Source organism: Mytilus trossulus, chromosome 1, assembly GCF_036588685.1.
Source record: "Mytilus trossulus isolate FHL-02 chromosome 1, PNRI_Mtr1.1.1.hap1, whole genome shotgun sequence".
In the NCBI taxonomy this organism is placed as follows: Eukaryota; Metazoa; Mollusca; class Bivalvia; order Mytilida; family Mytilidae; genus Mytilus; species Mytilus trossulus.
In genome coordinates this window covers 35,170,901-35,188,474 of record NC_086373.1, presented here as the reverse complement: position 1 = coordinate 35,188,474, position 17,574 = coordinate 35,170,901, and the positions used below count along the sequence as shown (strand labels likewise).

General features: G+C 30.9%; 1 protein-coding gene across 1 annotated transcript; it reads left to right on the top strand.

The window, feature by feature from the left end:
- The first annotated feature begins 210 nt into the window (after positions 1 to 210).
- LOC134722645 (mesoderm induction early response protein 1-like) lies at positions 211 to 10,080 on the top strand. The gene is made up of 12 exons (XM_063586267.1): positions 211 to 302; positions 586 to 613; positions 2,138 to 2,265; positions 3,140 to 3,383; positions 3,771 to 3,862; positions 4,194 to 4,263; positions 4,872 to 4,928; positions 5,380 to 5,477; positions 6,111 to 6,192; positions 7,177 to 7,271; positions 7,757 to 7,884; positions 8,552 to 10,080. Exons 1-12 carry the CDS (start codon positions 294 to 296, stop codon positions 9,018 to 9,020), a joined length of 1,500 nt encoding a protein of 499 aa, XP_063442337.1. The 5' UTR covers positions 211 to 293; the 3' UTR covers positions 9,021 to 10,080.
- Positions 10,081 to 17,574: the final 7,494 nt, after the last annotated feature.

The window sequence follows — 17,574 nt, the reverse complement described above, 5'->3', positions numbered from 1 at the left end:
AAAGGTCGATATTGATTGGTCGTTTGCATTTTCTATATTTAAAATAAAAAATTATGTTTTCATAGTGACCATGTAAAGTTTTACCTAGAGCTTTATGAAAATGATTTCTAGATGATAATGGAAGTTATTTATTGAATGAAATGCCTACAAAACATATTTATTGCGAAGAAAAATCATATTAACAAAGTTTAAGACTTTTTCTCTAAGCCAATCAAAACGAGTGTTTCTTAAATGCCGTCCTATCTTTTGCCTCTTTTTCGAATGACGTTTTATATCCCATAATTTCCAGCAAAATGGCGGAGGTAAGTTTGGGCATTTTGATATTATCTGAAGGAATTTCCATTGAAACACAAACATCAGACTTTTTCAATCTCCAGGACCATGGTATTTCATGACATCATTCATTTATCTTGATGATCTTAGAGAATCGTACGTTTATGATGACTATTGCATCGGTGAAGGAAGAAAAACTTGAAAGCGCGCAAGCAGTTGTCATCACGGCGGCTCTTTTGGTGGGGGTGTTTCCCAATCTTTTTATAGATCACTTTTTCAAAAACTCTAAAAGTTAATAATTTTATTTTTCAGGTCGGTGCTAGTGAGTCAAGCAGTCCAGGTAAATTATAAACTATTTTACTTTTCAATTGCTTTTTAAGTACAAATGAAGTAAATAGTTCAATACTAAAAATTGAACAACTCAGTCTCTGTCATAGCAGCGGAACCGTAGCTCTTAGGTCCTTATGTTATTTTTTGACTATTTGCAGACTCAAGAGCTACAGATTTTTTCTTTTTCAAAGCGTTCAGAATTGCGACCCAGGTCCAGGTCGCACTTATTTTTCAAAAAAATATTGTTTATAATCCATGCAAAACTTGTCAATACACCTTATCGCTTACTCGGGTGACCTGGCCACTTGAACTTTTGACGCATACAACAGTCACTTTTCTATTGTGGCATCGGATATTTTGTTTTATGACATCAAAATTTTACGGAGCCTGTGTGATATCCAGTAGTCATGGTAGTGGTGGCCAAATAGCGATAAGGTGTATGGAAATAGTTTGTTTCTTTAGATACTTTTCTAGGATATGACGTACCTATTTATGTTGGAATATTCATTTCCTTAACACTATTATCTAATTATTTCAATTTGTATACATTCTCCGCCTATTTTATTTGGTCAAATTTGTCACAATACAAAATATCTGACGCCAAAATGGAAAAGTGATTGTTGTATGCGTCAAAAGTTCAAGCGACCAGGTCAGCTGGGATTATCGATAAGGTGTATAGATATAATGACAGTTTCCATTGAAACTTCTGTTTTGCTGAAACAAATAAACGGTGATATCTCTGCCTCTGGGATACAAAAAGGATATTGATAAATAGACAAAATACATTATATTTCAAAAATCTGATTTGCATGTTGGTTTTTCAGCAATTGGACAACACATCTGTTTTTGTTAGTAGTACGGATAAATGTGTTCATCTGCATGCATAGAAGTGTGGATGTTAACTTTAATCTTTCTAAAATTATGTTTTTAAACATGACTTTTCAAATCTTTAAATACACTCTGCAACTACATAAAAGTCTGAGAGCTAATGTTACACATCTTTTTAACATGAAGGACTATTGGTGGTCAATATGCCTTAACCCTCTTGCTGCCGACCGTTTTTTAAGGTTGCATTTCATATGCCGGAAAATACGACAGCTCGACGTCTGTGACGTAACATGCCAAACAACGACGTCATTCGATATATGACGTCACGAAATAATGAACATTACATTTCGGACCCATTGAAGAAAACATAACACTGTTTAATCTTCATTCTTTTAGTTGAAAGTGATACAGCATTGATGAGAAGCTTGCATAAATTAAACCCTGGACATATGTGTCCCTCCGGCACTGCCGGTGTGGACATATGTGTCCCTCCGGCAGCAAGAGGGTTAAAAGACAATCCAGCGTCACTGAGAAGTATTATCTGAGATCAAATTTGTTATACCAAAACCACCACATTGATTTAATGTACACCTTCACAAACCTTACCATTTCTGTGTAAAGATAGTTTTATATGTTTTATTTAAGTTCTTTTATATGGGATGTGTTTCTCTTTGAAATATTACCTTGAATGTTAATTCTCTTCTAGAGACAGATAGAGACTTTGATCCAACTGCAGACATGCTAGTTCATGATTATGATGATGAACAAACTTTGGAAGAAGAGGAAAACATGAGTGGTGATAGTTGTTGCAATGAATTGGAAGATTTGGAGAAGGTATTATCTTTTAATACAGTCCATTTCAAAACACATACCTGTATAATAGTCTTTTATTTCAAGTGTGAGAGTAAGTTTTCAAATTAGATTAACAATCTAAATTGTTGGAACTACATGTAGGCATCACAGAGAGTTTGCCATGTATTTGTAATGTAATGTGTTATTTTTTATGCAAAATTTTGGGATTTAATACTGAAATCCATTGTCTATCGGACAATATTCCATAAAAAAAATAATGTTCAGAACGTTTGATATCATCTTATTATAAGAAATTTTGATTGTGTTGTTTGCCTGATTGTTCAAATATAACTTTGCAAAACAACAATTTTGGAAATACAATTGCAATATTTCCATTTGTAAAACAATGTTTAGATATCAATAATCTTGTTAATTTTTTACCAAATCTAGTAAAATTGGTTTTGAACTGAATTAGCCACTATGATCTGAACCAGTCTTATAATTTATGACAGTTTAGGCCTAAATTAATATATTGCTTGTTTCCCCAACTCCGTTCCTGCCAGGCCAGGTGTGGGAAGGGAAATAATTTTACTTTTTCCAAAAAGCTTGAATAATATCGGTCTATCTGGCTAACCTGAAAATTGGAAAATGAATAAAATAATATTTTATTTAGTTTTGACAAAAAAAAATTATGAGTCGGACTGTTTTTGCAGGGTCGATCAGAATTTGGGAAACAAACTATTTTATTTAAGGCCTTAGTAGCTGTCATTTATGGTCATACATTTTTGTTGACCCAAAAAACTTAACCTAGCTGATCATGAACCTCTATTGAAAACTAAACAAGACACATACATGTATATATATATAAATGTTTCCTAAATAAGGAAAAATTTAATACTTTTGGGTTTTTTTTCAGGAAGGAGATATGCCACTGTCAGATTTAATGAGTATGTATGGATATCATTCAGCACATGACAACAATGAACAACAAGACACCAGGTCAAGTAGTGAAGAAGAGATTCTCAGCAATCAAGATCTTACCTTAGATAAAGATGAGATTGCCAGAGACCTCCTGAAAACTAGTGATGACGATGATGACAAAGAAACTGATGTTCATGATTTAATCAACAGTGTTTCACAGACAGCTAGATTACTTAGATGTAATTATTACCAAGGTTTTTTCTATCCTTTTTGTCATCACTTGAGTTGATGTATAACAGTTTTCATGAAATTTTACTAACCATCAGATAATTTCAACAATTAATCTGCTTAGTCAGATAAATAATTTTTTTTTTTAGAACCTCTCTCAACAAAAAAAGGATACTCTGAGATGATAAACATATACAATATATTTATAACATCTGTACACATGTATTTTAAATATGAATGGTTGATTGCAGAATTAAAACATTGCACAAGAATTTTTTTCTAAATAATTTTACATTATGAATAACATTAAAATCCTAATCTTCTAATAGGTCTAAAGTAACCTTTAACTGATAATCTTCTCTAACATAAACTTAATCAATGTTGTTTTTGTTTCACAGCAGCCAGCCAACCTGGAAGTGATGATGAGGATGATGAATCAGATGAAGAAGACTATGAACCAACTGAAATTCCTGAGGATGATTGGAAAAAGGTGGGTCAAATTGGTCGTCAATATTTACATTCGTCATATGTGGACTATTGTCCCTAGTCAAGAAGTCGTTAATAAAATACAATTTACAGCAAGTAAATATTTATGTTGCACTGAAAAGGCAGTTTAATTTTAGATTTTTAAGACTTGAAGCTCTGGTTTAATTTTCAATGCATAGAGTCATTATAACTGTATGAAACCTAGAACCTAAATTTTAAAACTTCTTTATAAACAATGGTTTAATATTCTTTTATGTAATCCCACAAAAGCACATGTTCTTAAGAGCAGTATAAAAGTTTCTGCATTTAAGTAAAAATGTTTTTATATTTTTCAGACTATACAAGTTGGACATGACTTTCAAGCTTCTGTACCAGAAGGCCTTTGTAAATATGGTGATGCTCCAGGTAAGAAATGAATTTTACTAATTATTTTTACATGTTAAAGTGGTACCCAACACTTCCACTAAGTTAATTTGGCTCGTTTAATTTTCGTAAAGTTTTGTCAAAGTATTTACTTTGACACTTTAACAGCAATATGAAAATTTAAAAAAAATTGAACCAACCATTTTTTTCAGAAAATTACACTGGTTATATAGCAATTTGACAAACACAAATTTTGATGATTGAGAAGCTTAATATTCCATTAACAACACAACGTAATTAAATTGTTAAGCTGATTCTACAGAGTTATCTCCCTGTAGTGTAAGGCACCAATTTAAATAACTCACACTCATTGTTATCAAGCAAATATTTATGCAGGAAATATTTATATTCAATATATGAATTTTTAAAGAGGTATATCTTTCCTCGTTGTTGTCCTATAATGTAGTAAACCAATAAAACTAACCTGCAAGTGAAATGTATAAATTACATTTATGGGTCAATTAATTTTTTTACACAAATTTGACCTCTCTTGACCCTCACTTTACATTGTATTGTCTTAATTTAGTAATAAGTTAAAAAATAAGAAGTAAGTGTAAGATGTACCTAATTTCAATGTTTTTTTTTCTCAGCGTATGAAAATGAAGACAGGCTGCTATGGGATCCAGATAAATTAGAAGATTCTGTAGGTGAGTGAAAAATAGCATACTAATTATTTTCAAAAATTCCTAGCTAAAAATGTGAGGTGGGTTCTTTTTCCGTAAATTGCTAACTTGAGAGAACTAACATGTACATGCATCAGCTTAATGGCCATGAACAAGGTGTTTATAATTTCCTGTAACCCCTGTAACAATGATATCTCAATTAATTTCATATAATGTATAAATGTTCATATCAATCAAAAGAGAAATGTTATGTGGAAAATAGGAATCTTACTTTCTTGTTCCCAGTAGGAAACCAGTAAAAGGGATAGAATCATGAACAAGAAAAACATTAGAAAAATTGGATTGAATGATTTTTAAAAAAAAATTGTTGCTTCTTATTAAATGAAATAAAGATTAGAGTCATTTGGAATTTATTAAGTTGTACACTTTCACAGGAAATTAAGAAAGTCTTAAGTGCTGCATATTATTTTTTCAGTTGAAAATTATTTGAATGAAATCCACAGCCAAGCCTTACAAGCTGCAACAGGTGTCAATGCAATCCCTACAGGTGCTCATATTCGTGATGATGAACAGGTAAGTTTATTTAGCTTGAACCCAAATTCTTATTGTCTGTGAAAAACAGGAACAAATCACTTTTGTTGTATACTGTGGATACCAATTTTTGTATATTTAGTGGTCGGAGGTGAACCACAAAATTAACTGTTCAACGAATAAAATATTTTTTATAGGCTTGCATAAAGGTTCAGTAAAACCATGAAATTTAATATCCACAAACATGCAAGTTTCCTCAATCCACGAAAATTGGTACCCATGAAAATTAATGAATCCACAGTATGTGATCTACTTAGAAATTATCTGAAAATGTATGGCTCAATAGAATAGAATGGAAGAATAACTTTGATAATGTTTTGCCAAAACTAAAGTATCAAACTCGTTTCAAGAAATATTTCTATATGTCTCTCCAATTCTATTAGCACAAACCACTTTTTACTAGTCTGAGGTTTAGACTATTAGATTTTTGGAACCATCTGTTGGGGTTGAATGTCATGCAGTGCATTACAATACAGTTTGGGCTCTATTAACTTTTTAACTTAATATTTTATGGAGCTTGAGGTTGTCCTCGTCCTACGAACTTGAACCATTATTGTGACATAACTGACATTGATGGAGAATATTAGTCTTAACATCATTCACATTATATTCCAGGCCTTATATATGCTGCTGCAATGTGGACATAATGTTGAGGAAGCTTTAAGGAGAAGGAAGATGCAGGCTATACCTCCAACAGGTTTGTTGATAATGTTTCATCTGTCAAATGAAGCTTAGCAATGTTAATTTTTCAATACCTGACAACTTTTAATAGCTATTAGTAAATTGAAAATGAATTGTCATCTTGCCTTTTATTAGTTATGAATGGTTTCTTTTATGACAAAAAAAAGTTATGTTAATTTTTAACAAAATATAAATTGAAAACTGATATTTATGATTTTATTGATGAATATTGAATGTAAGGTGAACATTGTTTGATTAAACCTCACAGTTTGTCATTATTGTGGTATTTAAGTATTAGAATACTAAATACAAATGTATTTGAAACTTTTTTATTCTCCACGCAACAAGTTGCAGAGGGTATAATGTTTTTGACCTGTCTGTCCGTCAGTCCTGTTTCTTGTCATAACAACTCCTCTCAAATAACACAACAGAATTTCACGAAACCTTTTCAGATAATAAGGACATACTATGTAGTTGTTCATATCGACAGGAAATTGCGACTCAATTTTTTTTCTAGGAGTTACGCCCCTTTGAACTTATTTACTTTAATGTACTACTGCAACAGTTTGTCATCACAACTCCTCTCAAACCTCACAACAGAATTTCATGAAACCTTTTCAGATAACAAGGACATACTATGTAGTTGTGCATATCGACGGAAAATTGCGATTCAATTTTTTTTCTAGGAGTGACGCCCCTTTGAACTTATTTACTTCAATGTACTGTTGCAACAGTTTGTCATCTCAACTCCTCTGAAACCACACAACAGAATTTCATGAAATTTTGTAGATAATAAGGACATACTATGCATGTAGATGTGCATATTGACAGGAAATTATTATTCAATATTTTTTCTTATACAATTTTTTTTTCCTTACACTTATTTAATTTCTCCAATGACAATGTGGGGACATGGGGTATGTGAGCGTGCTCACTAAGGTTCTTTTATTATATAAGTATTTATTGTTGACATTTTGTTAAATAAGTTTGTATTTTTCAGATACCATGAGTTTGTGGTCTGAAGAGGAATGTAGGAATTTTGAGAATGGTATCAGAGTATATGGCAAAGATTTCTATTTAATACAACAGAATAGGGTAGGTAGATTTATGCCATTGCAGAGAAATCATTTTGTATGATTTCCAGAAAGGGAGCACTTCATTTATGAAGTTGTAATTTGTCTTTTATTAGATAGATATAGATGAAGTGACAAGACAGACAAAGTTGAATGGATGATTGTAGTTTCAATATGTTTATTTAGCCATTGTAGTTTCTGGCTTTCAAACTAAAAATATCTTTGGTTGGAATTATTTGCATATGTAAAATCACTTCCTTTATAAATTCAGGATATTGTTAATTTGATGGACAAGTGGGTATTTTGTCAAGTTGTATAATATTAACCCTACATCTGTATATGATTTTTGATAATGTTTATAAAACATGACATAATTTGTATCATAAAGAAAATAATTATTGATTATCATGAATGGCACCTTGTGTGAAAACTTTCTTTTTATGTACAATTTACAAATACTAACATTGACAATAATGTATCTGTTTTATTTGTTTTATTGTGTTTTAGGTGAAAACAAGGTCTGTTGGAGAACTTGTCCAATTTTATTATCTGTGGAAGAAAACAGAGAGACATGATGTTTTTGCAAATAAAAATAGACTGGAAAAGAGAAAATATGTCCTTCATCCAGGAATTACGTATGTTTATAATTACTTAGTTCATTTAAAACAATAAGATACATATATTACAATATTACAACATTTTCAAGGTATCTCATCAATAAATTTGAAATAACTGTCAAAATATATAATGATAATAATGCTTACAGCATATCCACAATTAATTTCTGGCATCACAATTTATTTACAAAAAATGATACTTCTAAACATCAAAAACATGAATTGCTTTGTTTTCATCAGTATTATGAGTTCCTATCTGTTCATTACACAAAAATTTACTTCTACCGGTGCGTTTAAATACCAGAACTACCCTGGTCCCACACAGTTGGAATGTACAAAAAAGTACAGTACTTCTGTTGAGCATAGAGATTTTAAAATATCTTAAAGTGAATAATTATAAGTAAATTGTTGAAAAAAATGTAAAAAAAAATAAATATATAAATCTATTTAAGTAGGGTTGAATACTATACATAACAAAACAGAATGATGCATGATAAATGTCAAAAAGGCACGATGACCTTGTTAGTTCAATGATGCAGGAATCCAGTTTACCAATAAATAATATTTGAATGATGTCAGAATGAGTGAACAATAAAAATGTTTTAATCATTGTGGTTATGTAAAACAAAGTTTTTAATTTTTTTTTATAAAATTCTTATTTTGACAATTTCAATTATGTTTTCAGAGATTACATGGACAGATTTGATGACCAGGAGAGTCCTGCTCCACCTCAGAATAGAGAAAGATCTGCTAGTCCTGTTACTTGTTTACTCTATGGTGACCCGAAACGCAATTCATTGAAACCATCACACGAGACTGACAATGCAAATAGTGAATCTAAAGCATTTGATCTCAGTGCAGCTTCACCTACAGTGACAAGTCTAAGTCCTGATCTAAAACGGAGAAGTTCTTCACCCAAAAGTGTAAACAATAGCAGTATTAATGGTTTACATGATGATGTGTCAATTGAACCTACTGTTAACAAAAAATTAAAAACTGAAAGTGATGTTACTCATTATGGACTTGAAGAAAGTTACTCGGATACGAGTCAACCGGAAGATAAAAACACTTTTGATTTAGGACATCATTTAGCAGAGAGTATAAAAACTTCAACACCATTAACTTGTACAGTGTCAGAATCATTAGTATCATAATATCATGTGAAAATTATCATACATATTTAAAATGCCTTGTTTCAGGTCAATCATATTTATATTCTGTATGCAAGTAGCATTTGGAATACTTAAATCTGATAGATATGTTTTCACCAGTTTTAGAATTAAAACGCTAGGAAAGAATATTCACACAAAAAGTCAGATGGGTTAAATGCTGAAGTTATCAAAGTTCTAAATCACTTCGTACATTATTTTTTACATTTAATTTACTGTCAGACAAAACATAGTTTGACACTCATTTGTTGTCATGGTAGATATTTTAATAAAATCCCCAGACATATTTTCAATTAAATGAACCTATTGAAATTATATACCAAGAGTTCCATAGATGGAATAATTGAATGTTCATCGAAATGTATAGTAGGTAAAATAATGTTTATACTGCCATGATTTTGATATTTTTTAATTGAAAACTAATCTTGTGTCAGAATGTCAAAACATCCAAAGGTTATCAGTATTTTGAAATTTAAAATGTATGCAAAAAAAACTTAGCACTGTAAATTATAGATAGATATTTCGGCCAGTATTTTAGTTGTCTTTTCATGTAGATCTTGAGTATAAGGATATTGTGAAAAAATTGTATATTTGGAAAGTGCAATACCCTATCCTAAACCAGCCATAAATGACCATTCCTTTTAGTTAATTTAATTGATTATTTAATTTTATCCTGCATTGAGAAATACTTCTATTCCCATGCTGACAAAAAAAGATAAGACTCAGTTTCTGTCTGTCTGTACAGTTGAAAGTTGAGTGCAATTATTTATAATTTGCAATAAAATATCAAGAAAGTCACTGTTACAGTAATATTCATAATTTGAGTTATCTTACTTGCTCCATAATATATACAAGATATACATTGTATCCTCAATTCACATTATTGTCTTTTCATGATTAATGTAATGATTTCTACAATTTTTAATTCCCACTGCAAAATGAATGCCATCTTTACTTGTCAGTGGTCACAAGCACTTGTATTATTTATGTGAATTAAAATTGATTCAGGTTCAATAAAACATGTTCTCACAGATTCCCCCCCCCCCCCCCCCCCAGTGAAATCTAATTCTCATTAAGAAATAATTCTAAAGTATTGTGAAGATATCTAATTCAGATGCTCCAAAAAATTCTTTTCAAGATCTTTGAAATTTAAAATTAAGGTAGATTAGGTCGGTTGTAAAGCTAATACCTTCACATCATTGTGTACATAGTTTACATAGTTGTTGATAGGCTGGGAGATCAATTAATTTTCTTGTTTTTTTATGTGCAAATTTAACACAAGTGGAAATTTCCTACATAGTGCTTCGTCATTGTAAATGTCATTTTGATTATGCCATTGTATATATCTTTTATAGATTAGAAATATTTTATACTCTTAGAAAGTTAAAATTTAAGTATGTTATTCATTTAAAGCCCAATTTAGAATTTTTGTTGTTGTTAATACCATGTTCATAAAAACAGCTGTACAACATGTCACAGAAGTATGCCACAGTGAGGAAAGGAAATTCCACAATAAGAAAAGAATATGCATTTTTGTACTGATTGCGAACAAATATTAACTTCATAATATAAATATTGACCCCTTCCTCGTCTTTACCCTCAACAGACAATCAAATTATTCCTATAAGTCACCCATCTCCATATTAAAATATTAAGGGGTAAGGGGGGTAATGATAATTTGTGATTTAAAACTTTTTTGAGAACAGTAGATTAATGATTGATTTCTCTGCGCATTGTATGTCAAAAAAACTGCTTGTGGTTTTTACAAGGAACTAGCTGTATCAATCTAGATAGAGATACTGGTCTAATTTTCAGTTACCATGGTATGGAAAACACTCTCCTCTCTCTGTTTCACTCTCTCTCTCCCTCTTTCTCTCCCTCTCTCTTCCCTTCATTTGATGAATATGCATTAACACAAAGACTCTCACGTAATTGTATATTTTTATTATTTTTGTATAACATTCCAATATTTCTGTCATAAAAAGTTTCAGATATGTCTGAATTTTTGTATTTGAATTAAGACCATTTATAAATACAAATGTCATTAACAGTAAGCTTTAATTTTAAAAGAGGCTGTGATAGTACATGTATAAAATTCATCATTGCCAAAATTGTTACAGTTAATCTGGAGGTAATGAAATTTTTAAATCTATAACGAAAGATCGCCATAATCAAACAGCATCAGAAAAACTATTGTAAAAGCTTATTGAATTTTTATAAAATACAACTTGAGACATTTTTAAAACAACAATTTAATGTAACTGAGCATTACTGTTTTGCAAAAATATCAATTGCATTAAATAGATTAATTTTTGAAAAAATTAATAAAAATGTGAGTTAATTATTGAAATTTATGAAACTACATATATATATGTACCCCACATATAGGTACAGCTTAAACAACAAAAAAATACATTTCTCAGGATATAATGTATAATGAAGGTGCTATTTTTATACCCTCCCTTGATTGGTAATTGGTCAAATATTTTTGCATTTCCATGTCCCTCTGGTTTTAATAAGTTTTGCATTTAAATTAAACTAAAAGAAAGTATATCAATTATATTTCACATGTAAAGTTTTAGACAAAATTAATGTAAAGTTAAATGTTACTGAGTGATGTAGTCTTTTGTTCCTCCATAGTATAATGTTGTCTATTGTTTATTTGAAGTTTAATGTGCCACCATGCTGCAAAACACTGAATTAGAGCTTTTAATCACTGTCTTCAGTTTGAATAAGCAGTAAGCTGCATATGATCTTTACATGATGACACATTGAAATTGCTGTAAAACATCACCATAATCATTTCTTAATTTAAAAAAAAATATCAAGATACTCAATCACAAGACAAATAATGTAAAAGTTGTGGCCATCATAGGGTAAAGTCTCACTCTTTTAAGATTACTAATATCAAACAATGTCATAGTTCAGAAAGGTATAAAAGAAAAAAATCCCACGAAATAAAATTTACACAAATAGTAACTAAAATAATGACTACTTACAACTAATATAATGGGGAAAAAATTCCATGTAGAAAATTTGACTACAGTAATTAATTCTTTTTTAGATGCTCATGTTCCTGCTACGAAAATATTCTTGCACTTGACACACAAAATCAATGAAATTTTTATTTGTTTGTGAGACAAAATATTGTTGTATTCATTCATTATTCATCATATTTTCATTTCATTGGACATCATTTCAATATTTGAAATCAAAGCTGTTAAAAATGTGCAATTGTTTCACAATATGATGTACAAAGTATCTTTATGGTTTTAGCCAAAGTCTTCAGTTTGTTGAGAGATGATTTTATGAGTTGTATATAAACACTATATATGATATAGATACACTGTACATTCTTTCACATCATTTGATTGTTGTCTCAGTACAAACACATGCATTTATGTCCGTCCATATTTTCACAATGCATGGTCATATCAGGAAAGAATAAAATGTGCAAATTTTCATAATTGTTGAAATTTTCAGGAAATTTAAGTGGATTATCGGAATTATGAACTTGAAAATTCAAATCATTACCAGTATGGGTCCTTGATTATATCATTTCTTTCTGTGCTACAATCAACTAAGCTTGGATAGAATTGATATTTTCAGAAGTTTTATTAATTTAAAACACATTTCAAATATTTAGAATGACAAATAAATTGTTTCTTGTACAGTGAGATATTTTCCCTCAATCCCAATGTAAATATTGTTTTCAATGTGCATTATTTGAAAGAATGTATAGTATATCTACTGTAAGTTGTGGATGAATGTATTATTGTATATTTGATTATCACGCCAATGTTGATATGATTAACAATTATTTATTATGTATATAGTCATAGATGGATTCTATGCGACAAATAAATTTTTACAGACATAGATGAATCTTTTGTTATTGGTTATCTTCTCTACATTAGAGAAACTACTGCTTCAGAAATTCCATATAATGCCACCTTGATTGCTTGTTGTTGTGAAAGACTAGATGGCTTGGCCAGTCTTTATATTTAAAAACAGTAATGGACAACAGCTATGAAAAAAAAGTTAAATCACAAAAATACTGAACTCAGAGGGAAAAAAAATTTAAATCACAAAAATACTGAACTCAGAGGAAAAAAATGTTAAAACACTGGTACTTTTGATAACTATTTACACCACTGTGTGGATGCCACTGCTGGTGGACGTTTCGTCCCTGAGGGTATCACCAGCCCAGTAGTCAGCACTTCTGTGTTAACATGAATATCAATTATATTGTCATTTTTATAAATGTTCTGTTTACAAAACTTTGAATTTTTTGAAAAACTAAGGATTTTCTTACCCCAGGAGAAGATTACCTTAGCCATATTTGGCACAACTTTTTGGAATTTTGGATCCTCAATGCTCTTCAACTTTGTATTTATTTGTCTTTTTATAGTGCCTATCCAGTGACCTTTGGGGTATCACAATAGCAAAGAGTAAAACAGTTTACCAAATTGCAGTTAGGTTTCTACTCCAACTAACTCATCAACTGCAAAATATAGTATAGAAAATATTATTCGAATCACAATTGCACAATAACTTTCTCTTAGAAGACAAAGCTATAAAATATACACCTACAAAAACAATGCTTTGAACTATTCATTTATAATATTTATTTATGATAGAAGTTTCCATGTCAAAATTATACTATAGTAAGCTATTATTTTTGTTGGAAATGATTGACAAAGGTATCAACTAACTAGTTTTGGATGGTGCGTATTACTTTTCATTTTACAGCACTCACTTCTATCTAACAACATTTCACTTGAGCAATCTGCTAAAATATTTTACCAGTTGATTAGTTAGTTGGAGTAGAAACCTAACTGCAATTTGGTAAACTGTTTTACTCTTTGCTAATGTGATACCCCAAAGGTCACTGGATAATCACAGTAACCATTTTGATCTGAGCGAAACTGACGAGTCTTATGTAGACGGAACACATGTCTGGCGTATAAAATTATAATCCTGGCACTTTTGATAACTATCACATTCCTGACTTGGTACAGACATTTAAAATGTAGAAATCGATAATTGATATCAAATTTAAGAGAGCCCTTATACCTAACTATTTTACTTGCATTGTGGTATATGGCTTTCAGATTGTTAGTCAGTATTTTCAAATATTTCACATGATGAGTTTATTTATACATTAAGTTATAGTAAACTGATCTGTAAAAAGATTTGAGATCAGGTTCTTGGAACTAAATAAGTGATGTGGTTTCTGTAAAAGGACACAAGGGCTTGTTCTGATGAATATTGTTAAGCCACATTTTGTAATGTATTGGGATACTTAATTCTCTATGTTTTCGTATTAAGCTTGTTAGTGCAGAAAATTGAAGTTGTGTAATGCATATAAATTACATTGTTTATAATCCCATGCCATTTCTTTTACCGGTAGAATATTTATAAATGTCAAGATTATGTTCTACATTAGTTAGAAAAGCCACATCCACCGAATTGACTCAAATTATCAAAATCCATGTATAATTGTTATCAAAGGTACCAGGATTATACTTTAATGCGTCAGTACCATTCTAAAACATATTTACCAGCAGTAAGTAGGTGCTGACCGTATGAACGTAATGGGTAAATAATCATAAGACAGAACATCAAAAGACTGTTTATTAGAATTGAATTAGTTTATAAGCCCATATATTAAAATGATCACTAACCAATAATATAAGGGATGCGAACACATTTTTTAATTGTGGACACAAGTACTAGTTATCCGTTTTATAACAATATCAAGAACATACTGGACTTATGATAGCATATATATTTTGTTGAGTGTCCTGTATTTAAATGTGAACAGAATGTTGGTTTTCCATTGTTACGAATTGTGAACCTCTACTAGCCCAATGTAATTGTATGCATATGAAGCAGATTTCACACAAAAAATTACCAACTTTCAAATTTCAAATTTCTTCAAGTTCACTTGTGAGATATATTGATGATGTTCTGTCACTTAAAAACCCACATGTCAGTGAGTTCTTGCATCTCATATTCCGCAGTGACCTACAGATAAACAATGATGTGTTTCATTAGGTTTTGGTTTGTGACCCGGCTTTGTTTCCGCTAAATCGATTTCTGACTTAAACAGCGGTAAACTTCTGCTTCCTTCATATATAACCAAAACTGGCAGGTGTGTTTCATAATTTGATCTTGTAATATATATAAAAAAAAAAGTTAGTCTGCCCTACATAGACATGTCTTAAAATCAATAGACTTATTCAAAGTCATACATTTTTAGCCAACATACATTTATTCAATAAATTAATGTTATTCAGTCAACATACAACAATCTGGGCAGTGCACATACTTTAAAAACCAGAATTCAATTTTAGAAACATAGTAAAAATCTTTAAATATGGTTTTTGTCGCAGAAAAGCTTGAGATAAGGATCCGGCGGCGGCCGCGTTAGCAAACTTATTAAAAGCTGCATATTTAAGAAAGTAGAAGACCTGGATGCTTCATACTTTGTATAAAGCTGTCTCATGTTACGAAGTTTCCGTCAGTCACATGTCCAATGTCCTTGACCTCATTTTTATGGTTCAGAAGCTTCTTGAAAAAAAATCGGAATTTATGTAATGTTAAATTCTCTCTTATAAGTAATAGGATAACTATATTTGGTATGTGCGTACCTTGCAAGGTCCTCATGCCCGTCAGACAGTTTTCACTTTAACTCGACCTCATTTCATGGGTCAGTGAACAAGGTTAAGTTTTGGTGGTCAAGTCCATATCTCAGATACTATAAGCAATAGTTCTACTCTATCCGGTGTATGGAAGGACTGTAAGGTGTACATGTCCAACTGGCAGTTGTCATCTGACCTTGACCTCATTTCCATGGTCAGTGGTTATAGTACAGTTTTTGTGATTTGGACTGTTTTTCTTATGCTGTATGCAATAGGTCTACTTTATTTGGTGAATAGAATGAGTGTAAATCGTTCATGTCTAGCTAGCAGGTGTCATCTAACCTTGACATCATTTTCATAGTTTAGTGGTCAAAGTTTAGTTTTTGAGTTTTGGTCTTTTTTCTCTAATACTATGTGCAATAGGTCAACTATATTACGTGTTCGGAAATATTTATGATCTATATGTCAGTCGCACAGATTTTATTTGACCTTGACCTCATTTTCACAGTTCATTGCTCAGTGTTAGGTTTTGTGTTTTAGTCTGTTTTTCTTAAACGATAAGCAATAGGTCGACTAAATTTGTTGTATGGTAGAATGGTTAGCTGTACATTCCTACCTAGCATGGTTCATTTGACCTTGACCTCATTTTCATGGTTCATTGGTCAATGTTTTATTTTCGTGGTTAATGTTTAGTTTATGTGACAGAACTTTGTAATAAAGCTTTATATTTAGGACTATCAACATAATGTCAATGATTAGTAAAGAAGGCGAAACATTCAGCATGTGCACCTTTGTTATTGGTACTAACATTTAATTTGTTGTTGATAAACTAAACATGTATTGCTTTACATTTAGGATGTCTGTAAATCATGTCATTTACGTTTATTTACGAATTATATTTTCTCAAATGTTGACTTCTTATTTATAATTTATGACAGTTTTCTAGATAAATGAATAGCGTCAAGCAGGCCACTTGCCCACACATATTGTTGCTGAAAAGTTTTCTACATACCATTTTCTTAGCTTAAGAACCAACATATCAATGAGCGAGGGATGACGCCACAGAGGAAAGCAGTCTAGACAAGGTCTAAGATGCCAAAATATTCATATGAAAGTATCATAGAGACCCGCGAACTTAAAAAATGTTGCGCTAGATTAAAACAACAAGGTATATTTCACTGTCATACAAGTCAGGCGTTTAGCTTGCTTTAAAATCAAATTAGTCCACCATTTTTTACAAGAGGAGATGTCTTTACCAAGTCAGGAGTATGACATATCCAGCAAAAAACACCATACAGGGGATATTATAAAAAGCATAGCGATTAGATAAAAATTTTGGATGCCAAATGAAGTACCGGTATTCCAAGTTTACTGTCGATTCATATCTCAACCCCTCCAATTATATAGACGGACTTAGAGACGTAACGGCGATAATATGAACAAAAAAGTATTGTTAACAAAACGAAAAAAATAAATGATTTCAAAGCTTTGAAATGTAATAAGGAAACTTGAAAAAGCTAGTTTTATTTGTAAGATGAATATAAAAGGTAAAATCACAAAAAAACTCAGAGGAAAATTAAAAAAAGGAATGTCCCTAATCGAATGACAAAATCAAAAGCTCAAACACATCAAACGAATGGATAACAACTGTTATATTTCTGACTTGGTACAGGCATTTTCTGAAGTAGAAAATGGTGGATTAAACATGGATTTAAAGCTAGCTTAGCCTCTCACTTGTACGACAGTCGAATCAAATTTAATTGTATTGACAATGGAATGAACAAAACAAACAGACATAATAGGTAATTATGTCAAAATAGGAGTACAGCAGTTGGCATTGTGTTATAATCTAAATCATTATAAAAACAAACAATATTTAACAAAGAATCAAA

Bases quoted from the DNA above. Each gene is read 5' to 3' on its own strand.
- LOC134722645 (XM_063586267.1), top strand. The intron at 3,863-4,193 runs GTGGGTCAAATT...TATATTTTTCAG, and splicing joins CTGAGGATGATTGGAAAAAG to ACTATACAAGTTGGACATGA. The intron at 4,264-4,871 runs GTAAGAAATGAA...TTTTTTTCTCAG, and splicing joins TAAATATGGTGATGCTCCAG to CGTATGAAAATGAAGACAGG.